Below are 24,249 nucleotides of genomic sequence, written 5' to 3' on the forward strand. Positions count from 1 at the left end.
TGTTTTCCCATCAGTACCAAACATGTAACTTACTGTAAGAAAACACCCCATTTTTAGACGCTGTTAAAAGACTGATTTGCCTGCTAATGAGACGTTTATTGGCTCTTATGTGGTTCCTTTACACTCATTTCAACAGATTAACAAATTTGAGAAGTGAGAGGGGCAAAATAATTTAATGCATGACAAAACTGAGAAGATCTTTGGCAGGCTGCTATAATAGGGAGAGCAGAAACAGAGCAACTGTAATAGTTGACAACAATCACACCCCATCTTATCTTAGAGACCCAATAACACAATCTCACACCAATAGAGCATTTTACTCTCCATTGGTGTGATATTGTGAGCTTACCTGTGGTTCCTAGAATATTTAGTAGAATGGGAGACAGACCCTTCAGATCTCAGGCCCCTCTTCTGTGGAACCAGCTCCCAGCTTGGATTCGAGAGACGGACATTATCTCTACTTTTCAGATTAACCTTAAAACTTTCCTTCCTGGTAAAGCACATGGTTAGTGCTGAATCAGGTGATCCTAAATCCTCCCTTAGTTTTGCTGCATTGACAGGTACGAACGGTCTAATGTTAAAATGCCCAACTCTACAGGATCAAAAAGCAGGTTTAGAACCTGGGACAAAACAGCTGTTTTTTAACTCTATGTGTAGCTTCTACCCTTAATAACATCTCTACTGTTCCTGAAATTATCCACCTGGATACTGGAGTTAGGGGCGTCACCACATTTTTGACAGATGTTCCAACTCAAACCACCACATGACACTAAGAAGTCAGTGCCTCAGTTCTGATGACAGTTTTTATTAGTCTGGCTCTCCAAAACCAATGTCTCACACCATGGTGGCTACATCCATGTTTTATACTGCCTATGATTGAAACATGGATTATGTGTGGTAGAGGAATAGCGTTGGTGGGCTTTTAAAACCTCATTTTAATCATCGTCAAACTGGTTTGAATTGCTAACGCTTCTGATGACACTCATTTGACCTTTGACTTCTCAGTAGAAACAACTAGTGTTAATGGTTTTGTAGATGCTATAAAATTCCACGAAGGTCAGATGAGATTAGGCAGACATGCAGTAGAGCTGGTAGGAGGTTCTGATCATGTGTTACAAGCCTAAAAACAGAAACATTCATGCGAGTGAATACATCACATGATAGGGAGTACATGACCCCATTAGTCCACATTGTTTTATTAAACTGAGAGGCCTGCTATGAAAATGAATGTGGATATTAATTTCCTCTCAGAGTCTCCGGTTTCGCAACAGTTCCTTGATGCGTTACTGTGGATTCTGTCTGCCTACATGGCCACGGGGCTGAGAAAAGTCTATTTTGTGTGCATAACTGTCTCCTTACGTCATTGTGAGGCTTATGGGAAGCTCTCCTATGCATTCCCTGGAGTGTCTGACTCTGTGTGTGTCTTTAAATATTAGACCTGAATGTGTGCTCATGTAAATTGTGTAAAAAAAAAAAGAAAAAAAAAGAAGTTTGTCATTAATGAACAAATACAGGATTTTCAAAATTTTCCACGCAACAGATCCATCCACATACAAGAAGTGACACATCTCCCCTCGACTCCACTATTGTCCGCTTTCTAACCTTCGCAGGGAAGTGTGACGCAGTTGGATTCAGGCTTCTATTGGGGCTGTTTCACATGGTTTTCCTGTGGGGGCAAACAAGCGGCACACCAGGGGAAGGTTGTAGAGCTTCACTGCCTGCCTCTGATGTACAAAAATGGGAACTTAAGAGGGGAACTCCAGGAACTTTACACATCAAGACGTGTTTGCAGGACTTGTGGAGGAGTTCTGCATATCTGAACAAATAAATCCTTAGAGAGGTGATAAGATAACTCAAGTTAAGTTACTTCAGTCTGTGTTGGTTAAAGATGAAGATTGAAAATGGAAACCCCATAAAATAAAAAAAGAAACAGACTGATTTATGCATCAACTAGGAAGCCTGGAGACCTGCCATGTCCTGACTACACAAAGGTGTTTTACTACCTAGGACAAAAGCTACAAACTTTAAGGTAATGTACCTCAGTAGCCATTAGAAATAAGGCTCAAATATTACATGTGTCTGTTTGAAAAAACAAGTGAAGAAGTTTAAAAAATAATAAAGAAGAGGGTTAAGGGCAAAAATAAACATCAATGAAATCAAAAGAAGAAAATAAGACCTTTGCCATGACTTGATACAGTTCTTATGTCTACTGACTACTACATAGATTTAGTCATACGAACAGCTTCCCTTAATACACTGGAAGCAGGAAAAAAACTAGTATTTCTTTGTGTCATACAATTAGTGCTGAAGAAGTTGGACAAGTGCTGAAACCCTGCATCAGCACATATAAGATAAATTTAGAGATGAATGCCCCGCAGACCGCTTCCAACTGATGCACCCGCTCCATGAAAACATGAGGAAGTTCCACCAGTACATCATCATCAGCTCCTGTGGACAAAAGGGGGTTTCCAATTCTGCTGAAGCAGTTGCCACTTAAAGTAGCCTCTCCCTTTTCAACTTTACTGGAAAAGATCAAAGACCCAAGTCCATGTCTAGATCTCCTTCTGTTTTCCTTCTTTTACTGACCATCCTTCTCCATAGACTCCAAATCTCCTGAGACCATGATAAAAACGAAACATGTACACAGCAGACCAGAGAAATATCAAACTGCTCTTAGTGCTGCTGTTTGCCTCCTGATTATTGGAGTCTTGCGATATTCTTAGAAAGAAAAACATAACCACATCTTTTGTGGGAGGCACAAAAAAACATCTGGCTTTAAACTGTAGGCGCTCTCATTAGGTGGTTGATTCAAATTTACAAATTCCAATCAATGGCACATCTCGCACATTGGTCAGCGGAGTAGGGGAACCAAAATTAGACCTATCTGTTTGGCATAGTACAGAAAAAATCTATGCCAAACAGACTGGGCAGATAGTTGTTTACCCGGTGAGGACGTCTGACACAGAGTGCGTGTATTGGCACTTTAACGTCAAGGACAACGAGGCTAGAATTGGTTAAAGAGGCAGAAAGCTTTTAAAAGCAGTCACATAATACGGTGTAGTCAAGCAGCATAATTAACTGGGCTCATTTTCCTAAAGACACATGCTGGTGCTCATAGCTTCCTGACACAAATAAAAGGGGGAAATCTAATAAAGTCGCTGTCTTTGTAGCTAACAGTCATTCTTAGACTAGTCTCTTGATGAATTAGACTTGATATACCAACGCAAACATTTGAAAGTTCTTTTCCTAAATGTTTTGTATCCAAATCCCTTTTTTCCTTGGAAAATGCTTTATCCTTCAAACCAACCTTTACTCTGTTTTTTGTTTGTTTCCCTTCTGGGTTTGAGTAGTTTTAAAGGAGTACTATTGTTAGAAGCCTTAAAAGTGACATGATCGTAATACAAAGAAGCAATTCTCTTGTACTTACTGAACTTAAAGAATTTTTTTAGCTTTTCTTTTTGAAAGGAAATTGCAGAAACAGTTTTACATGCTGTAATAAAACACTGAAAGCAACACATTAATTAATTCATTTAATGGGATATGACATTACAATCACAAGACCATAGATCTGTGATAAAGATACGTGTAGCAACTTACACACTTTAGCAACTTTACTTACTGTTTAATTAAATCAATTTAGTATCCATACCCCTTTCCATCAATTTATCATGCTGCTTTTTTAAATTTCCCATCTCACAAACACAAGCTGCTCTGACTGAATGGTATCTTTACCCGACCAGACCTCTCGGACTGTGGCACCCAGCCGCTATCCAAGCCACATAGCATCAAATCCCTACGCCCATATAGTGAACCCCTCTGGCCTGGCTGTTTGATGGGACCACAGGAACTCTGTATTTGGCAGACTAACAGTCTCTTGTTTTATTCCTCTTTATAGGGGTTTCTGAATTGGAAAGTAGTCTTTGGGGATTTAATCAGAATAGCTACATGAATGTTTCTTAGATGATGTGTCTCAGGCTTCTCCTACTGTGGGCAGACTCAGTAAGGACACAATGGAGAGAGCATGTCTCTCAGCTCACTTGGAAATACTTTAGTATGTCAACAGGAAGGAGGCGAGGAGGTGGCTCTTGGCATCTATTAATTGGATGGTTGGTGGTTCCATGTCTGGCAAGATCCTAAGCTCAAGTTCCTCTTCCATTCATCCATCAGAGCGTGAATGTTACACAGAAAGCACTTAAGAATATAAAAAGTGCTTGTAAGAATGGGTGAATGACATTTGTTGTGTGAAGTGCTTTGAGTAATAAAACAGAAAAGAGCTATAGCTATATCCTATTGTAAAGTGTCCTTGGGTGACTTGAAAGGCGCTCATAAATAAAATGTATTATTATTATTATTATTATTATTATAGCAGAACCAGTCCATTTCCCATTTACCTCCTGTAAAATGTGGATAACCACCTTTGTGTGATTGCTTAGCCTGATGATCCATGTTAGTGTAAGTGAAGCTAGTTAAGAGAAAAAGCTGTCTTGGGTTTATTGAACTTCCCTCATAGTACAGGCCCCATGAGCAACAACCTAGCTACTGGAGGAAAACTACAAGCTTTGTCACCAGGTAACCCTCAAAATCCAGTGAGAGCACGAGTTCTCATGTGTGCCTGCATCCATGAATGCGTTTGCAGATCAACACACCTTATTTGGTTATAATGTACTGGAGGGAAGTGGCAGCATGGGTGAAATGACAGAATGTGGGCAAACAACATTTGAGTTTAGTCAACACTTTATGGCAACAGGAACTCGTAGACTTGCACACTGGTTATAAATTTCATATTTCATTATTATTGCAAGGAGCCCGTCTGTTCTGGAGCTATCACCTCTATTATCTTCTTCATCTTCTGTATTTTCACTTGCATACGTTCCAAACCTCTAATTACAGAGTAAACCAATGCCAATTTTTCAGCCGTGAATAATTGGCATTAACGTTCCTAAATTACAAATAGGAATTCAAAGTAGTAGACAACCTGTACACCGACGTCATCTGCGTGACGACACGGACACACCCATTTCTCAGCTGCACACAGCTCCAGGCTTGTACATCAGCTGACACACAGCTCTAAATGTCAACAGCTTCTCAAATCCAGTGTGTATGAATCTCATAAAACTTATCTGCCCCCTTCATGTTCTTCAGTTTCAGCCTAGATGACTTAAAGCAATTAACTCATTACCTAAACGCCACTTCAGGAAATCATGTTTCTCTTTAACTCAGCACACACCTATTCCCTGTAAATGCAAACTAAGCACTCCTTCCTGTTTTGCTAAAGCATTCACATTCAAGTGATGCCTGAAGGCAGCTGGAAATAGTGAGTGTTGTTTTACAGCAAACACCAGTATTGTGCCTGCATGCACCTGCCTTTCCTATATACACACACACAACACTATGAAAGCAACAAAGCTTTGGACAAAACAAGCTTCACCAGGTCACAGCAAACAGCCAAACAAAGCAAGGTGCAGGAGATCTCTGCACAAGCTCTTTGCAGGACCAGACAGTGGACCCATCATACATTATTAACAAGAAGCAAACTATCCATTTCCACTTATACTGACAGGTTGTTGGTTCTTACAGTGTGGTACGGGGGCCACTAATGGCCTCCAGCACCAAGCCACCACCAATAATCAATTAAGATAATAGCAATCACCAACTACTAATTTTTCACCAAACAATTGATTGGGAGACTCGAATGTCAGAATGAGCTCATGTTTCTGAGCTTTGGAAAACCCATCTTAGGCTCTAAGATCCTGTGGAAATTTGTGCCAAATTTTAACAAAACATGGGTCAGTTAAATCCACTATTCTCGTTACATTTGTAGGGGGAAACTTTCTATAAAAAAACAATACTGCTTAACTTAAAAAGTTAAAACAGCTATTTTGGCTTCACACAACTTGTGTCAACAGAAATGTCTGGATTTCAAAGGATGAGTATCTGTGAGCCAGTTTTGGCTTTATTCAGACCACGTTTGCAGGCTTCAGGACATCCAACTTGATAAAACTTACTTGAATGGAGTCGTTCGCCATGGCTGTCCCTGTTGCTGCCTTCAGTCCGTGCAGATTCACGGACAACTTGTGCACATGTGGGGATTCGGCCCACAGATGAACGCGATGTCTCCTTTCTTAAGACAATAAAATAAGAAAAGATACTCGTATAGGCCTGCGAGTCTTATCTCAACTTCAGGCAAATGTGTAATAACACAAAGGCAAACAGTCAAGGGGTAATCCGCATTGTAGGTCCGCCTGTGGCCGCGCCTGAACCGATCCACCCTGTGTTGTTTAACCAGCGTTAGCCCCCACTCCACTCCACGAACAATCAAAACGGCTCCACCGTGTGTGCGCGTTTTAACAAGAGACACAAGTCATTCAGATAACTGCAAACTACTGAGCTCCGCAGTCATTCATCACCATCCTCTTCTGTGAGTATCTGCCATTCAACAGCTAAAAATCCAGCAGCACGTCCCTGCTGAACGGTCACATCCACAGCCGACATGAAACCAGAGGAGATCCCCCGTCTTCCCTCTCCCCAGCTCCCGGTTACATCCGTGAACACGCCTCACAGCCTCCTCTCTCTTATCACATGCCTTACAAGAAGAAAAAACCCGCCTGTCAGTCCTTCACACAGCCGCAAACCCAGGACAGCGGGAAGCTAACCTGGGCGTTACACATCCCACTCTGGGCTCAAGTCAAAAAACACCACAAAAGAGCTCCTTCTTTGTTTTGCCGCTCGAGATGGACAGCCTCACCCGCCGTGAGACATCCAGGCAGCGGTTAACTGACGGCAAAGCGGCAGCACGCAACACTTGTACGCGAGACCCCGGCCGCGCGCTCCCGACGCCCTTCCAAATCGACCGGGCTGCTCATTGGTCCAGAGCGGGGCAGCGGGGGCGCGCAGGATAGGTCATGTGACATGCTGCAGCGCTGCTTGTTACCTTGTAATGAACCAACTGTTGAATTTGTAAAGCACGCAGAGCCTTTACCTGCCTCATGGTGATTCTATTCAGTAAATACACACAAATACATAAACAAAATAGATCTACATCAGTATGTACAACAGCCTGTCTCACCGAAAAATGAAGAATAACAACCGCAGTACAACTTCAGCCTGAAGGTACCTGATTATTATATATTGTTTTATAAATAATATTAAATGGAAACTAACACTCCTGTCGGCTAAAGACAGGAAACTGAGGCTAAAAGTTGCACAGTCTCACCCCAAATTATCTGGGCATCAGAAAATTTGGATGAAATTTGCTGGTCTGACGAGTCTTATTTTCTGCTCCAACACCCAAACGGTCAGCGTAAAACAACATGAAACCGTGGATCCATCCTGCCCCTTATCAACAGCTCAGCCTGGTAGTGGTGGTGTAATTTTGTGGTGGATATTTTCTTGGCACACTTTGGGCCCCTTTGTACCGAAAGAGCATCATTTAAACACCCCAGCTTACTCCAGTATTGCTGCTGACCACTTCCAGCCCTTTATGACCAAAACTACAGGTCTCAAGTGTCTGAAGACAAGTAATTTGCCATTGGAACAACACATAATACAGATTATAACACACCATTATCCATCCCACTTTCACGTTTACATCAATAAAGAAAAACCTTGCCTTTGAAAAGCCATAAAAAAAACCCAGATTTACAGCTATGGAGGCCCACCTGTTTAACAGGCTGATACTCTCTCATTGAGCAGAAATGTTAATAATAATGTAATACAAACCCTGCGTGTGGGAGAGAGAAGCTCATGACAGGGTCAGTTGATGTTAGGGTGGTGTGAGTGGGTGTCTGTGTTAGATTTAACAAAGATAAACTGATGCACATTTGCATATCTCATTTGCATCATGAAAATCTTTCAGCGGGGGCAGAGGACAAGAGCAGGGACAGAGGACTCATATACCATATCCTAAATATATGTTAAATGTGTAGGCTCATAACGATAAACTTAATACAGCTGAGTCACCTACGGTCATCAAAGAGCTGACTCGAGCAGTGAAAGGCAGCAATAACTCATGATAAGGCAAACAGATGTCTGTAATAAACTGTTAAAATTTCCACACAGATGTTTTAGTCCAGTTGTTCTGAGGGGTGGAGTTATTTAGGTTATGAAAAACTTTTCTTATCTCGGTGATATCTGCTAACAGAGCACGGCATGATGGTTAATCTCTCTCTGTATGAAGGAGGGACTGAAAACAAAATTAGGTGTATTTGCACAAGCTTTGAAATGCAAGCACTAGTTTTATATTGGTATTTGTCATATTGGCTGATATCTGCCTATAAACAAATGTTTAAAGAGGACCTATTAAAATGTAGTGTTTTCAATTTGTTTTCATTATTATTATTAGTAGTAGTAGTATTTAGGTTTCAGTTTAGTTTAGTTTCAGTCATTTTCCAGAGCCGCATTGAAAGTTTCACTTTAGTTTTCAACTGTAGAAACTGTTCATTTTCAGTTTGATTTGTATTAGTTTCAGTGTTAGTTTAAGATTTCCCCCAATTTCACAATAACAATAATTCAAATATGTGGCATAAAATCAATAATAATCAGCTATCATTTGCTCCAGCGCATCTGTTTTAGCATATTTGTGCTGCAGGAGAAAAAGAAAAAAAAAATCGGTTTCTTTCTGCCACAGGGAAAATAATGAATTAAAAAATTAAATAAAAGTTAAACCAAGTCTCAGGGACTTGAGTCAAAATTTTCAGTTATGAATTAAGTATCTCGAAAGTTAATTCGGAATTTCAAGATATCTTGAAATTTCAATTTATTAGGTGGAAATTTTGACTCAGAGACCCATTTATGTGGTTTTGTTCTGTTGCTTTTCAGTGTCAAATAAAAAATTAAATTAAAAAATAATGAAAAATAAAGAAAACGCACAATTGCAGGCAGTGTAAAATCGTGAAGCTTATAACTTTACGTGATTTATTTTTTTTATTTACTTTTTTGTTGCTAGGCAGGGACCTTTGACCTTGGACAAGAGGCTGACGTGCAAAAGAAGGGTAACGGCTAACAGCTAAGCTAGCGAAGTTGTTAATGGTAAACGCCGGCTCCCAGTAAACGTGCTAGTGAGCTGGGGCGATCCCAGCATAACATTTAACAATCATTTTTCGTTAATTCTAATAAAAACAGTATTTTGCTGCCAAATTTCACTTTCTTTTCGTGTTTGCGTCTCATAGCTAGCTAGATCGCTGTGTTATCGTGAATTAGCAGGACGTTAGTAAAGAGTTCACTCGTGATGCCTGTGGCAAAGCCAGAAATGCTTCTCTAATGTAGTTTGATTTTCAGCAGCTGTTCAGTTAACGTCCACTTGCCTGCAGCGGGAAGCATGTCGGTCACTGAAGTGTCAGCATCAGGGCAACACCTGGATCTGGATCTACAGGATTCAGACGGCAAGGACCGTCTGCAAATCGGCACATATACAGGTCAGAGGGTAGAAGACACTGTAGTACAGGGCTGCCCAATCCCAGTCCTCGAGAGCTACTATCCTGCAGCTTTTAGATGCATCCCTACTCCAACACAGCTGAATCAAATGGTTTGATTACCTCTTCAGCATGCCATCGTGTTTGGCAAAGGCCTGATAACAAGCCATTCATTTGATTCGGGTGTGTGGGAACAAGGATGCATCTAAAAGCTGCAGGACGGTAGCTCTCGAGGACCGGGATTGGGCACCCCTGCTGTAGTACATGTCAGTGCAAAAGAAAATTGGCTGTTAGGAGGAGGATGAAGAGTGGGCAGGTGGCTGGTCCGGATCACATACCTGTGGAGGTATGAAGATGTTTAAAAGAGAGGGCACCGTTTAACACCGTTTTGGAGAGTTAGAGGAAGAAACGGGGAAGAAGTGGTACTTATTTTCAAGAACAAAAGTGTAAGAGCTGTAGTAACAACAGAGGGATAAAGCCGATGAGACATACTATGAAGCTGTGGGAAAGAATCGTTTAAGCTAGTTTAAGGAGAGAGGTGGCAATCGCTGATCGCCAGTATGGTTTAATGATGACAAAGAGCACTACTAAGAATTTGCTGTCGGTGCCTTGATAGAGGATTACAAGGCTGGCCAGCAGGACATGTATGAATACAGGTGTGTGGTAGGAATAACAGATGGATTAATGAGGAGGAGGTGGAGGTATGCTCTGGAGAGAAGAGGAATGAAAGTCAATAGAAGCGAGACAGAATACATGAGTCTGAGGTGTAACAGTGAAGATACAAGAAGGACAGTAAGTAAAGGTAGCTGAATTGAAATATCTGGGTTCAACCATCCAATTTAATGGATAGTGCACAAGAAAGGTGAAGCAGACAGTGATTGGAGGGTGGAGTGGGTCGAGATGACTGTTTGGAGAAGCAGAAAGAGTGATAAAGTTGCATTATGGTAGTGAGACCTGCTATGATGTATGGTTTGGAGACGCCAGCATTAGCAAAATGACAGGAGGCAGAGTGAGCAGGAGAGATTAGAAATGAGTGCATTAGCTCAGTTTGAGTAGTTTGGACATAAAGTTAGAGTCAGCTGATCGATACATGAATTTGTAGGAACATCACGGTTACACATTTGTTTTAGTGTAATCGCACCACAAAAGTGATGTAGAGACTGGAACACAGGAGGCTGTATAAAGAGGTGTTTTACCATCATCTGTGCAGCTGTTTTCTATTATGTTTTAATTTATGTGGGTATAGCACATGTGCACCATTCATTTTATGGTTTAGTAAAATTCTTTTAAATGTTTAGTAATAAATATAAAGTGAAAAATGGTTTTGATCACAGGCGTGCATGGTTTTTCTCCTAAAAAAAATAAAAAGTAGAAAATGAATAAATAATGAATCGGAAAAAACATAATACTAATTCAAGAAAAGAAAACCAATTTTAAAAAACATAAAATGTAAATAAACATCTAACAACCCTTTTAATTTACTGTTACTTTTATAATTTTTCTTTCATAAATTCATAAACATTTGAAGAAACAAACCAATCAAAATGAAATCGTTCCAGTCTGATCCAAAACCCTGTAAATTGATGTGGTTTAAACCTACAGGAGAACATCAGCCTCTCCATCATGTAGTAAACAGTATGGAGACGTTTTTGGTAATGGCTTTCTTTGCAGTCAGCATTACTCTAAAAATATCTCTGTCTCCAAAGTTTCTAATTCTTGTATTTCTTTTTCAGAAAATATTAAACCTTAATGAAAGAACACTGTGAAGCGATCATCATCATGCTGTTCTCTGTGTTTATGCACATGATTAGGTGTTTCAGAGGCGGAGAAGCAACTATCGTTTTTAGCTGACGTTGCTGTGGCGCCATCCTGTGGTAAATATGGGTGCTGCAGCTGCCCAGACTTGAGCCAGGTTGAGAAAAGCATCTGGCTGCAGCTCCAGTTCTTCTTGAGCAAAACAGATTGCGTACTTGACTGCCTCATCCAGGGGTAGGTTCCTGCTTTGTTGCACTCATTTTGGTCATTTCTCTGTATCATGAAGGTTTTTTGTGTCCTGGCAGGCAGAAGTGTGTAAGCAGGGACACTGTAGTTACTGCTGTGCAGAATTTCCTGTACACCTGTCAGCCTTTCTTTAACCACCTGGAACACCTAACCAGAAGCATCGTGTCCCAAAGCAACCCTCTGCCAGCTGAGAGTTGCACAAGGGTAAATTTTCACAGTTTTATAGCATTTTTTTCCTCATGCATATGAAAAGTTTGGAAAGTTACCATGCTCAGATTGCAAGCTAAAAGGAATTTCAAACACCATAAACATTGCTGAAGTTGTAGGGTTTTTTTTTTACCCCCCACCTACCTCTTGATGATAAACACCTGCATTTAGAAAAAACATTTGTTTACTTGTTAATTAAATTGATTTGAAAATCTCAAATAAAGGAAATCATGTAGGCAACAAACACTTTTTGCACCACTGTAGTTGACTTTGATTGGAAGCAACAGGTTCATCTGTTGAGTAGTTAAATTATGTATTTGACAGAAAGCTTATTGCACTTCATATAAGAAATGAATCCTATGTTGTTGTGGTCAGTCGCTTCAGAACAGTGTGTGCATCAGCTGTTGGAACAAACTGCCCGAGCGGAAGGTGTATCGGTGCCGTGTGTGTCTACAACTTGAAAATTTTGTGGTTTATATTTACTCTAAACTGTGTGTATGTGTGTGTGTGCAGCTGCTGGACTTCTCACAGCAGCTGTGTGACAAGTTGGAGCAGATGCTGCTGAGGTGTTCCAGCTACAATCTTCTCAGTTTGGATGAGAAGGAGCCCCAAAGGTGCACGCTTATGCAAACGAATACTTGCTTTTGTTTACAGTGTGTTTGTACTATGAAGCAGAATTTAGTCTTATCGAGCTACAGTTGTGGGTGGAAGTTTGCATCCACTCATTATGGGAATGAATGTCATGCTTTTAAAATTTTGAACTGTTCTTTTTCAAGAATTGGGTGCACAAGTTTGAATTTATTTTGGATTTTCTCTAAAGTCAAAAAATATAAATTAACTCACTCAAGCCCTGTAATAAGTGGAGATGGAGATTCTATAATGAACTCTAACTTGACAAGGCCAAGCCTGACTAATACACATTAACCTTGTGTTAGTGATCATGATTGACTAAAACTGGTAGTTTCTCTTTGCTGCATAAAAACGATTTGTTGGACAGCACACATTGGATTTAGAACAATGAGAAAGTCCGAGGAACTCTGAAGATCTAAGGAGGAGAATTGTAGATTTATAGAAGTCAGGAAGGTCTTCTTTTGGAGCCATTTCTAACTGCAGACCCAAACGGTCACCCACAGATGGGATCGGTTAGGATGCTCAGGAACCATCCAGGAGCCAGCAAAGCTCAAGCCTGCCATGAAACTGCTGGAGCCAATATCCAGCCAGAATTATTCCATGAGCATATTAGCGGGAATGTATGTATACTTTGACTCTGTATGGATTAGAGTCAATCCAAAATAAATTCAAACTTGTGCACCCAATTGTTACTGAAGATGTATACGGTGCAATTATTCCACCCTGGAAAAAGAACAGTTCGATTCTATAATAAAAAAAGCCAAAATTTACCATGACATTCATGCCACTGATGTATTTATTTAAACTTTTGAAACTGTTACGTCATTACAAGTTATCAATGTGACTAACTTATGATTCTCCAAATCCTCATCCTCCTGTTGTTTCTGCTCATGTCCACATTTTATATCTAGTACTGTTTAGCTGTCACACATAAACCTGTAATAATTTTAAACCTCATGTGGTCACATTTCTTCCCTGTCCTACAGATTACTTCACATTTTCTTTGCACCTGCGTGCAGAACCTACTGTTGAGAATCAGCATTTTGTGATTCTTTTTTTTAATACTCCCATCATTTTCGTCTTCTCTGCACAACCCCAACACTGTGACTGTTGCTATAAACCTTTCACTCTGAACATCAACGTCTTTTGCGTTTTTGTTCCCAGCGTGTCTCAGTTCTGCATCGGCCAGAGTCAGCTCGGCCACCTGAGGCTGACCGTTTTCCGTTACTGTGTACCCACGCCGTACCTCTCCCAGGTCAACACGGGGCTGTACAAACGCATGCGCTGGAACGTGGAGAAACTCCACAACGATGAAGAGAAAGAGGCAGAAACTGATTAGTGAGTCTGGATGTTGAAGCATCTCCATGTTCCGTTTCCTATTTCTTGCTTACTTTAAGTCATTAAAACTTCTCACCTTTCATGTGTCATTCCTGGGTTTCAAGCTACTTCCTGTGCTGTGAGGATTTCAGGCCACACAGAGAGGCTGATGATAGCTGCAGTCATGATGATCTGAAGGGGATCTGGTCCATTGGTCGCTGGGTGCAGGTGGACCCGGATCCCAACTCAGATGATATAAATGACTGGTAGGCTGCTATTTATGAAAACTCTGAGCTGTGTCCCCGATTAGGATTTTCTGACTCATCTGTGTTCATGTCTCAGGATCTTGTGTGAGGTCCCTCTGGCCAACTACCACAGACTCTTGTTTCTGGGTGAGGACGAGCCGTCTAGCTGCAAGGCTACAGACTCCCTGATGAAGCTGCTTTTGACTCTGGAGACAGATTAGCAACGAGCATCGTTTTGGTGCCTTATACAAGACCTAAGAAACTGTTCAAGGTTTAAAGTACGTTGAATGCAGCGTGTTGCCGATTCATCTGCATCCAGCTGATGCGAGACGTTTGAACATCTAGTTTCAGTTTGGACGTCAGAGCAAGAATTAAGTATTTGTGTGTTTCCGTGTTGTTTGCGATACGTGACCACTTCACTGGTTGGTCACAGCGACTGCATTCAGGCATGCTACTTTTACGTTCACCGCTTCATTCAGACACTCCTGCAGCAGTGATTGAGAGTTGTGTCCTGCCCCACCCAGACGGGCTGAGAGTGGAAATGCTTTAACGTTACTGCAAACAATAAAGAGGCTGTTCTCTGCTCATCTGATTAACCCATATCGACATCTAGAGTCTTGTACTACTGTGACTCGGCATAAACAAATCCTACTACATTTACTTCAGTCATATTAGCATCACAGCTGTTGATGGCAATTGACCAGGAGGCACCTTTAGACCTGAAGCTGAGCTGTTCAGATGACATCTGGAAACCAATCCTTAACCTTAAAAATAAAAGGACAGCGTCTTAAACACATCTGTGGGAACTCTGGGAAAGCGGTGCATGTCTGAAGGGGCTGTAAATAGGTCGTGTCTCTATTAGTGCACATGCCATCATATTTTAAAGTAGACAAAGCCTGTTGCGCACGAACCCTAGAATGTCCAGCTGTTAGAAGGTTCAGTGTCTTTTAGTTTGCATCTGGACATCAGAAGAGAAACTGTTCTACTTTTGTTAGCTGTAAAAACACAGGCGCCTGAAAACCTGAGGAGGTGAAGTTGTTCAATACTGTGAAGTTTGCATGTATGGTTTTTAGGTTGTAAAAGATTTCTGCAGAGTTCATGTCTGATGTTTTCAACATTCCCACAGTTGTACAATTTGTAATCGCTCATGTTGAGAAAAGGCAAAGTGTTATTAAAAAAACCCCATTTTATTTACATGAAACATTGCATTGTAATAATTACACACAATCACAGATTTGCCTACAGAAATGAACAAAGACATTACACTTCAGAACAAGCTGCCACGGTCTGGGCCTTGAGCGAGACGGCCCGATTCGGTTCATTTCACCCGGTTCATGAAGACATTAAAGGAGCACACACAGGCTTCATTTTCAATAAATTACAAAGCAAATGAGAGCCCGACGGACTCTGAGCCCAAGTAAATAACGAAATGTGTTCAGTTTGACCTTGTAACCATTCAGCTCATTAGTTCTGTTGGTTGAACATGAAGAAAGGCAATTTACTTAGAATAAAAACTACCATTTACACTCAACATCTTTCATTCTCTATTCAATAAAAATCTAAATATAACTCTTAAAACTGCTACTATAACTCTAAAACTCTGAAGTACAAAAGTAAAGTGGAGTATCCCTTCATTACAGTGATCAGTCTTTAATGATATACCCGCAAATACTTGAAAACACACCAAGGACATAAAAAATACTGAGCGCCACGTGTTCCCCGCCTGGAGCTGCAGGAATGCAAACTTTAGAATACGCTCGAACATGTGGCGGACTCTCTGCTGGAGCCAATCGTGGGAAAGGGCAAAAGTACCGAACATCGAGTCTCAGTCTGCGGTTTAATATTCGGGTCCCTGCTTTGAATTCCATTATCAAACACAATTCGGTCTTTATGCCACTGATCCACAGCGGAAAGGCCAAGGCAGCGAGCCAAGAACTGACTCAACAGGATGTGGATGGAGGGGAGGGGCGACGAGTGCCAGATTTATGAGCCCTCCATTTAGATTCACAACTAGAAGCAGAATTAAACACAAACGGACATCAACATATGGCACTTTTAAACATCTCCTCGCACCTCACAGCAGTGTCGGTTAAACCCAGAGCTCAGTGGTTGCGTTGAATCTGCATCTGACAGCTGGCCTTAAAGCATGCAGTCTGTCACTGAAGCAACGCAAGTATGAGAACCTAAGGAAGACTTTAAATATAACGTTGGGCTACAGATCCTGCAAAAGCATTTAAACACTAACCAGTTCTGTCCATTCTAAACAATGATAATAATGATAAGAACACAAGCTTACTAAAACCTGATTCCAGTGTTTCAAAGGGGTTGCACAGACCACAGGTTGTACTGACCTTTGGTGAGGAAATGCGATCTGAGCAGCTCAGACTGACATCATTTCCTTCATCTTGTCCTAATCTAACGATTTCTTTTACCTCAATCTGGAATAACTTACATTAAAATAGGACAACAGGGACGTCTAGGCCTCAAGAATAACTAGATTTGAACGGGTAAAAATTTAAAACACTATAAGGAATTGAATTAAGTGCAATCTGAGTGTGTTCCCACTTTTACCTAAAGTGATGATGATGCATGTAAACACAAACAAATTAACAGGTATGGCTTTGATTTAAAAAAAAGAAAAAAAAAAAAAAACAAACAAACAAACACCCACACCAAAAAAAAAAAAAAAAAAAAAAAAAAAAAAAAAAAAAATCGCAGGTTCAAGTGAGGAACAGTTTGCCTTACTGGGATCAGCAGTTGCTGTTTGGCACTGTGTGCGCGTGAGTACAGAGATTCAGCAACAGTGTCCAGTTCCACCCTGTCAGTCAATAGATGTGGTGCATGATGGGAGTCTGTTAGTGATCGTATGGTTTCAGGTGTGTGATGTTCTAGTGTGTAAAGTTGGTGTTTAGAGTTGTGCGAGAGGTAAGTGAGGTGCTGAGTTTCAGCGTGCGGCGTCAGGTTGTGCTCATCTGCTTGAGTTTCATCGGCAGAGATGAAGCTCGGGTTCTTCGCCTGCAGAGTGAGAGGCTTTCAGCGGAGGCTCTCAGGCGGTGTCACAGCTCAGGTCCTGTTCTTCAGTCTTGCCTGGTTTTACATGCACGTTAAAGACCACCTAAAAATCGGGTTTGAATATCAGTCAAGCCTGACTGATTTAGAATTTTAAGACTAATGTTTGGCAATTCAAAAATTTGACATTGGTTGATTTGTTTGTTTGTTTTCTTTAAAATTGTCCTTGCTGTCCTTTCAGCTCGGGCTCTAATCTGATCCCTTTTCTCATTCAGAATAGTAAAAATAAACGAGCATAGAAATACAACCAAACATACGGTAACTGACGCTATGGATACATTTCTCTTTATAGTGTTGGCAATGAACATTTTTCCTACTTGCAGAGAAGAATTTTAAATATTTACCTAAAGACGTTTCACCTTTTCAGTCCATTTAGTTTAATTTACCATCTTAAATACTGCCTGAGAGTCTTACTCATTAACTTTTTTGCATTAATTAACAGCAACGTGTTTGGAGAACCAGCCAATAATTCAACTGTAGCACCACCAAACATTGGTAACAGTTTTGTTTGTGCTTGTTTTCACAGTACAGGAAGAAAAACCATCATCTCTGAAATTAACTCGGGGCAGTGGTTCCATCTCTTAAAAATAACATTGGTCACTTTTTGCCACAGCTCTGAATTTTAGCTGCTTTCAAAGCCCCCAGTAAGTAGACATACTCAGTAGTTTGGAAGAAAAACAAGATTCAAAGAAAGTCTAAAAAAAATAAAGAGTGCGTGGAACAAAGTCATTCGCCACCCTGGTTGGGAACCACTGATCTACAGCACCACATGATCATGGGTCTGGGCAGAGTAATACAATTTGCCTTTGTGATCCCTTCGTGTACTCTGAAAATTGCAAGTGACTTAAGTGTGATCTCATTTATGTTCCTTATCAGATTATGTAATATTGATGATGCCCAGCCCAAAATGTTTACCTCAATCCATACGGCTCTTCTCCAGGAGTGAACATCGGGAGTTTATACAGTAGACTGTTCGTCACCCTGTGGTGTGTGCATAAACTGGCAGGACTTGTGTCACGTTCTCTGTATGAATGCGTGACTGGTCCTTCAGTGGTGAGTCTCCAGCTCTACCACCGTCCACTCCCCCTGTGGCGAACTGCCCGTGGCCTCGGGGGAGAAACTACTCACGGAGGTGACCGTGGCAGAGGGAGGAGCGAGTGAAGGCAGCAGACTGGGCCACATGCTGCTCTCCAGGGGGCTTAGTGTGCCTCCTGCACCTCCTGGCAACAACAGCAGCGAGGAGCAACTATCTCCATTCAGTAGCAGGGTCTGATTAATCAGCTGTTGGACTATGTCCACTTTCTTCCCCCAGTCCAGATCCAAGGGTGGAGGCCGCTCTGGAGACTGGGAAGGGGAGGAACTTTCTCCATCCTGGGAAGGATGGTGAACGTCCTTTTGCTTAGGTTCCTTGTGTTTAGTAGGTTTTAGCTCGTTTATTTCTTCCTCACCATCCACTTCCTCTTCATCACTGTTCTCCAGGGCTTCGTAGATGGTGCAGAGGGCAGAGGAGGGGGACAGCAACACCGTCTGACCTTTGTTAGACTGCTGTAGCTCCTGCTGCCATTGCATGATTTGCTGCCTTTGCTTCAGCTCCTCTTGTTGCTGCTGCAGCTGCAGCTCCAGGTCTCTCCTCTGTCTAAGCTCCTCCTCCTCTTTCTTGGCTGCCTCTGCTTGCTCCTTTATCCGCCTTGCCTCCTCTTTATTGCGCTTTATTTCTTCTTCAGCTTCCTCTTTCTTCCTTCTCTGCTCCTCTTCCTGCCTCCTCTTCCTCTCCTGCTCCGCCTCCTCAAGTGGTTTGCTCTGTTGTTCCCTACGTTGTTCCAGCTCCTGCAGCTGTCTCTGATGTTGCTCCAGCCTGCGGAGCTGAGGGCTCAGCGCCTGCTGCTCGAGGCTCCTGGGAGGGAGGTCGGCACAGGTCAACCTCGGTGGGGTAACGCCGGCGCTGTGAGGTTTGATAATGTCATAGTAGGCTCTGGTGTATGCTGCGTGATCGCGGCGGTGAGGGTGCGGTAGTGCAGTGAAGCCTGTGAGAGAGGAAGTGGGAAGGAAGATTCAAGTAGCATGACATACAACAGAAGGTAACAGGCAGCAGGACAGTGACAGCGGTGCAGTGTGAGTACAAGCAGAAAGGGTGTAGAGGGAAAGGGCAGCCTTTAAAGGCTTGTACTAGATAAAGAAATGATGAAAGCGCTGTAAAGCCAAGGCCGAACGTCTGCCGGTAGCCTACAGCACCAAAGTGACCAGCAGTTATCTGTAATTTTGCAAGTGACAGTGTGGCATTGTCAGAGGGGTTTAAATAATTAAAACAATAATGAGAAGAAAAAAAAATCTCAACACACCAAAACAAAACAATAAAATTGTTTCCTAAGGTGAGGTGACTCAGGGCAGTGACTGGGCCGAGGGTGGGAAATTTGTGCAGAGAGCAAAAGGTTTGTTTCGTGTTTTTCTTTTTTGTAAATATGCAAAAAAAAGCAGCCAAACTTCCTGTATATGCAATCACTATCAAATACAGTGAGACATGAACAACCAAAGAAAAGCTTACTGCAAGCTCTTGACAGTCATCACCCGTGAACAGAGTTTATAGTTAGACAACCAGTGATGCATGCAAAAGCTCTCCATGCATTTTCAGACATCCAGCATCACAAGAGAAACCAAAAATCATAGCTTGGCTTTAGAAGAACTCAAATGGAAAAAGAAAAAAGGTAGATATTGTTCTAGAGCCAAGCTATCGAGCTGTCCCCAAACACACCAATCCAAAGTAATGAGATGAAATCAACCCAGTGTGCAACACTGACATGCATAAGCTCTGTTAACATTAACACAGTGCAGCGAGAATGCTTAAAAGGGTAGTAGAAAAGAGCTGAAATAGCAACACACCCTCAGTGAACTGGAGGGAAATTGCAGTAGTAGAAGAAGAATGAGCAGAGCTGGTTCCATCGATGCCCGACGATGAGGCTTCAAACTTCTTGGCTGCTTGAGATGTGTTCGAGGGTCTGATTTAGCGAATGATCAGTTCACTCATTCAGTTTGTGATATTTAGACCATTTGATGAGTCTCACTGCTTACCAAGTCCGATTTTCAAGATAAAAGTATAACTCAAGTATGTTTCTCTGCAAGTGTATGACAGTTATTAAAAGGAGATACGTTTAATAGCAGTAATGTGAGGACTTATTATAGATACAAATCCATATATCAATGAAAAGCATTTACACGCCGTTCCCAAATGCCCACTTAAAAATAAACTGTAGAGTAGGAGGATAAATCACAGTAAAAATCTAATCTTTATTTAAAGTTTTAAGGTTCATTACTCCAAAAAGATGGACGAACAAAAGAAAAAAAGGACAGGGTACAATTTAAAGTGCAAGAAGATTAAGCCTGTGTAATGTAGGAGAGCAAACTCAAACATGAACATACAATCAGAATCTCATGATTAGCCATTAGCTTCTTAGTTCAGTAAAATGCAACAGGATAAATACACATGGAAACATCATTCCACATTTCTTTTGTTATGTTTCCGTCGTTAAGAGCTGTAAACAGACAAGTCACATCCATGCCAGTTCAGGGCAGCCACAAAATTCTGTGTTGAACAGAAACCAAAACCCAGGCACGCTCACACATTACATGGAAATAGACATAGCTATTGCACATACAGGAATTGAAGCCATATGCTCTAAATGGAAATTTAATATCAGGTTGAAGTGCCATGGTTGTCCTGTTTTTGCTCTCCGTTTCTTTTTTCCTTTTTTTGGGAGTTTAACTTTGATTACATCCACACCCAAAGATTGCAGATCAAACAACAAGAAATCTAACTGATATTAAGGGGAGACTGGTCTACAGGGCCAAAAGGAGGACAGGGTCATGATTTGGGCTGTTAGGGAGATGATGAACTATACGTTACCTGCAAAAGAGTCCTCAGTTTTATCACACACAGCAGAATAGTATGGAGGCTGGGCATCATCCAGGTTTTCCTCTGGTTGCTGTAAACGGTGAGTGGATGAACGATCTGGCGCTTCATCTGACCCCGGCGCTTCCTCTCTGACATGTTGAGCCGACTCTCCTTCCTGCTTCCCACACTCTATGTACTGCTGCTCTGCGAGACACGGCTGTGGGATCAAACAGGACTCCTTGGCTTCCTCGGGCAGCTCCTCCAAGGAGAAAATACCAGGGCTTTTGATACAGTTCTCCCCTGTGGACTGAGCGTTGGAGTTTGAAGTTGTGGTGATTGTGTCAAAGCCATAGGATGCCAGTGAAGTAGCCGAGGGTGGAGTGGTGTCTTCCCCTGCACGGCCCTCTGTCTCCGTCTCAGCCTCCTCTCCCTCTTCCACAGTGGACAGGCAGCGCTGGGCTGAAGGCTGGCTGTCAAAGGTTATGTTGGAGACTAGTGGCGTCTCCAAGGAATCATCCAGCTGAGCTTCTCCTTCCGTGTCACTGGCCTCATCTTCTGTTACTGAGGATGAGGACGGGTTGGAGGTTGGGGCAGTTGCAGGGCCTCCCAAAACTTCATCAGCAGGGAGGGTCTCTGGCTCAGTTTCTTCCTCATCTCCTCCCTCCAGATCAGGCTGTGGAGAAAGCACTGGGGTTTGTGAACTTTGTGGCTGGAGCTTTACGTCTCGGTTATAGTCCCCCAGTTCCTCAGGTGTGCTGGTCTCACTGCTAACGGTGCTTGACAGAGACATTCCAGGTGCAGAGAGGGGGGGTGGGTGCGCAGTCTGCATTGGAGCTGTATTGGTCTGATCAAAGTACATTTGGCCCTCTAGATTTTGTGGCTCCTCTTTGATAGACAAATGATGGGGAACTTCTAAGCTTTCATGAACAAAAGGGGCAGATCCCATTTCCAGCCAGGCATGAGCTGAGGTCTGCGTTGGGGTCTCAGAATCTGCTCGCAAAGGGTCTGCTAAAGGGCTTGCTGCAGCTGCTCCCACCAGCTCAGGATCAAGAACCCGCTGTTGCTGTTGCTGTTGATGTTCTGCCCAGGGATCTGCAAAAGGGTTTAGCTGTTCCCACTGAGCAGCTGGTGCAGCAGGCAGCAGAGGCGGCGGAGGTGGTGGTTGGGCCACCCTGTTCAAGTTGTCCAGCCTTTCATCCTCAGCAAAGTCATCCTCATCTGCATTCCCGTAGCTTTCTAACCCACTTTCAGTCACCCCCTCACTCGCCATCTCCACATCATCGTCTTCCTCCTCTTCTACATCATTGTCATGCCTGGGTCTTGGCGGTTCATCTGCCCGCTCGGAGCCTACATCCATGTCAATCACCCGATCATTCTCGTCCTCATCGTCATCTTCGTCTTCATCAAAATCATTAACTGGTATGTCAGGAACCTTCTCAAAGTCAGGAGAACCTGCTGAGGCTCCTTCCATGTCAATGGCTCCTTTGAGACTACCATCTCCCAGATCATCAGTGCTTTCTGTGCCCTCCAGGACACCAGGGGCGCTCAGTTCAGATGCACCCTGCTGACTGCCGCTCACCTCCTCAGAGTCCAGCTCAGAGAGCAAGGCACCACCGGCTCTCCAAGCAGACCCCCCAACTAGTCCAGCTGACCCAGGGCGGGACTCCTCTGTGGGCTGTGTGGTTCCACTCATTTCAGACACAGAAACCAGCTGGCTTCCCTCTCTCTCCTCTTCATCTTCTTCCTCATTTAGATTGGCCGGAGGGACTATCTGAGGGACAGCATTTGCCGCTGCTGGAAGGACTGCAGATGCAGAGGAGGCCTGGTCTGTTAACAAGTCAACATTCGCTTCTGACAAGTCTGGAGTTGAGGCCTCGGGTGATAATGAAGGCATGACTGACGAAGGGGTTGGCTCCTGTGCTGTTGTTGTTAAGGGAGCACTGCCTTCAACTTCTTTTTTGAGCAGAGACTTCTCTGGTAAGGTTGTCTCAGAACACGGTGGAGGAGAGTGAGCCACTTCTTGGCTTTGAGGGGCCTCTTGAGGTGCCATCTCTGCAGTGGTCTCCTGAGGCAAAGCTGGGGCAGGCACCTCCTCTGGTGCAGCAAAGGATGACTCTTGTGGTAAGGCTGCTTTGGCCTCTGCCAAAGCAGTTAGCACAGCTGCTGCTGCAGTACCAGCTGCAACTGCAGCTGCAGTAGCCGCTACTGCAGCTGCTGCGTTACTCTCTGACGCTTCAGCAGATGTGGTAGTGTTTGAAACGTCTTTCTTCTTGGTGGCAGAGAATGGTGGGACAGTCTGAGTGGGTTTGGGTCCACGTTTTGTTTTAGAGGGCATGTCGTTTGCCGCTTTGTTGGCTGGAGAGGAAGGTGGCGTTTGGCCAAAGGGTGGTCTGCTAGTGGCAAGTGATCGTTGAGAAGCGACGGGTTTCTTTGTGAGGGCATGTTTTGCAGGCTGTGTTGGTTTGAACTGTGATGCCTTTGAGTCCACTGGCTTCGTCGTGGATGATTTAGATGTAGTGCTCACCTTTACGGTGGCCACAGGTTTAAAGGGTTCGGGTTTTTTGGTAGTAGCAGCTGCAGCTGTTGTGGGTTTCTTGACTGCTGTAGTAAGTGGTGGTCGAGTGACATCTGGTGAGAAGATGAATAAAAATTAATAAAACATAAATTCATACACTCCTACTGGTTGATCATCATGCAGCTGATGTATGAGTAGTCAAATGCAGGTAGCTGACTATTTTAATTTGAGTACAAAGTGCTAAAGTAGAAACAAATACAAGGCATTTCTATTCCAAAGATTCACACAAACATTTTTTCACTAATATCTAAAAACATATGCTGAGACTTACTACAGATATTAAATCTGACCATTATATAGGTCTCCGATATACAGAGTCAAATTGGACTTTGCTTCAGAAGAGTATCTTGTCTTCTCACCTTTCTTAGCAGCAGCTGCTGCTGGTGGTTTAGGCTGTGCTGATGTGGTCCTGCCAGTAGATGGGGCTGTATTAACTCTGGAAACAGTTTTGGCAGTTGCAGCGGTGGAGAGCTTGGTTGTAGCTGTGGGAGGCCTGGATGTAGCAGACGTAGGTCTAGAAGTTGAGAGACCTGGAGAAGGCCTGCAGGCAGAGAAAAACAAGGGTGAAAAAAAAAAAAAAAAAACCCTAAAACACACAGCTTTATTGTGTGGTTCATTCATTTTGTTAACAAAAGTCCAAGCATGAAATCAAAGACTCCACCTCTGTATGCATTTACGAGCATAAATAAATGATCAACTACACATAAGCCACAAAGGTAATTTCAACAATGGGAATCCATTAACAGCACCTTTCATCTACAGCCACGTAATAATGCCTTCTTCACCCCCCCCCCCCCTAAAAAATAACGAAAAAAAAATAAATCCCCAACCAACTGAAGATTAAAGCACAGTGAGAAGAGAAATGGGAACTAATAGCCATAAAAGGCCCAAAGAACATTTTACAGTCTC

The 24,249-nt window shown here is 42.7% G+C and overlaps 3 protein-coding genes across 10 annotated transcripts in view; 1 reads left to right on the forward strand and 2 right to left on the reverse strand.

Annotated features, from left to right (window-relative positions):
* pkn1a (protein kinase N1a) overlaps window positions 1-6,776 on the reverse strand; it is a 60,817-nt gene extending 54,041 nt beyond the window's left edge. The window contains exon 1 of the mRNA XM_026170505.2: window positions 6,006-6,776. Coding sequence (XP_026026290.2) covers window positions 6,006-6,026 — 21 coding nt within the window. The 5' untranslated portion in view covers window positions 6,027-6,776. The remainder of the gene's footprint in view (window positions 1-6,005) is intronic.
* A 2,105-nt stretch (window positions 6,777-8,881) lies between these two features.
* On the forward strand, window positions 8,882-14,479 carry c6h19orf67 (chromosome 6 C19orf67 homolog). 6 transcript variants are annotated; one of them, XM_026170509.2, is made up of 8 exons: window positions 8,882-8,990; window positions 9,277-9,413; window positions 11,222-11,399; window positions 11,471-11,615; window positions 12,132-12,232; window positions 13,413-13,586; window positions 13,691-13,831; window positions 13,908-14,479. In XM_026170509.2, the coding sequence occupies exons 2-8, from the start codon at window positions 9,317-9,319 to the stop codon at window positions 14,029-14,031; spliced, it is 960 nt and encodes a 319-aa protein (XP_026026294.1). In that variant the 5' UTR covers window positions 8,882-8,990; window positions 9,277-9,316; the 3' UTR covers window positions 14,032-14,479. The 6 variants fall into 6 exon arrangements, with proteins under 6 accessions (XP_026026294.1, XP_026026293.1, XP_026026292.1 ...); XM_026170508.2 differs by having other exon boundaries at window positions 9,280-9,413; XM_026170507.2 differs by having other exon boundaries at window positions 8,897-9,027.
* Window positions 14,480-14,976: 497 nt separating this feature from the next.
* prr36a (proline rich 36a) overlaps window positions 14,977-24,249 on the reverse strand; it is a 31,129-nt gene continuing 21,856 nt past the window's right edge. For 2 of the 3 annotated variants that reach the window (XM_026170515.2, XM_026170517.2), the window contains exons 4-6: window positions 23,700-23,881; window positions 20,778-23,393; window positions 17,151-18,903 (exon numbers count right to left, since the gene is read on the reverse strand). In XM_026170515.2, the coding sequence (XP_026026300.1) occupies window positions 17,927-18,903; window positions 20,778-23,393; window positions 23,700-23,881 (3,775 nt within the window). In that variant the 3' untranslated portion in view covers window positions 17,151-17,926. Of the gene's footprint in view, window positions 16,926-17,150; window positions 18,904-20,777; window positions 23,394-23,699; window positions 23,882-24,249 lie in introns of those variants that run through there. The other variant, XR_003272622.2, reaches the window with a different exon arrangement.

Source organism: Astatotilapia calliptera, chromosome 6 (genome assembly GCF_964374335.1).
Source record: "Astatotilapia calliptera chromosome 6, fAstCal68.1, whole genome shotgun sequence".
Taxonomy (NCBI): Eukaryota; Metazoa; Chordata; class Actinopteri; order Cichliformes; family Cichlidae; genus Astatotilapia; species Astatotilapia calliptera.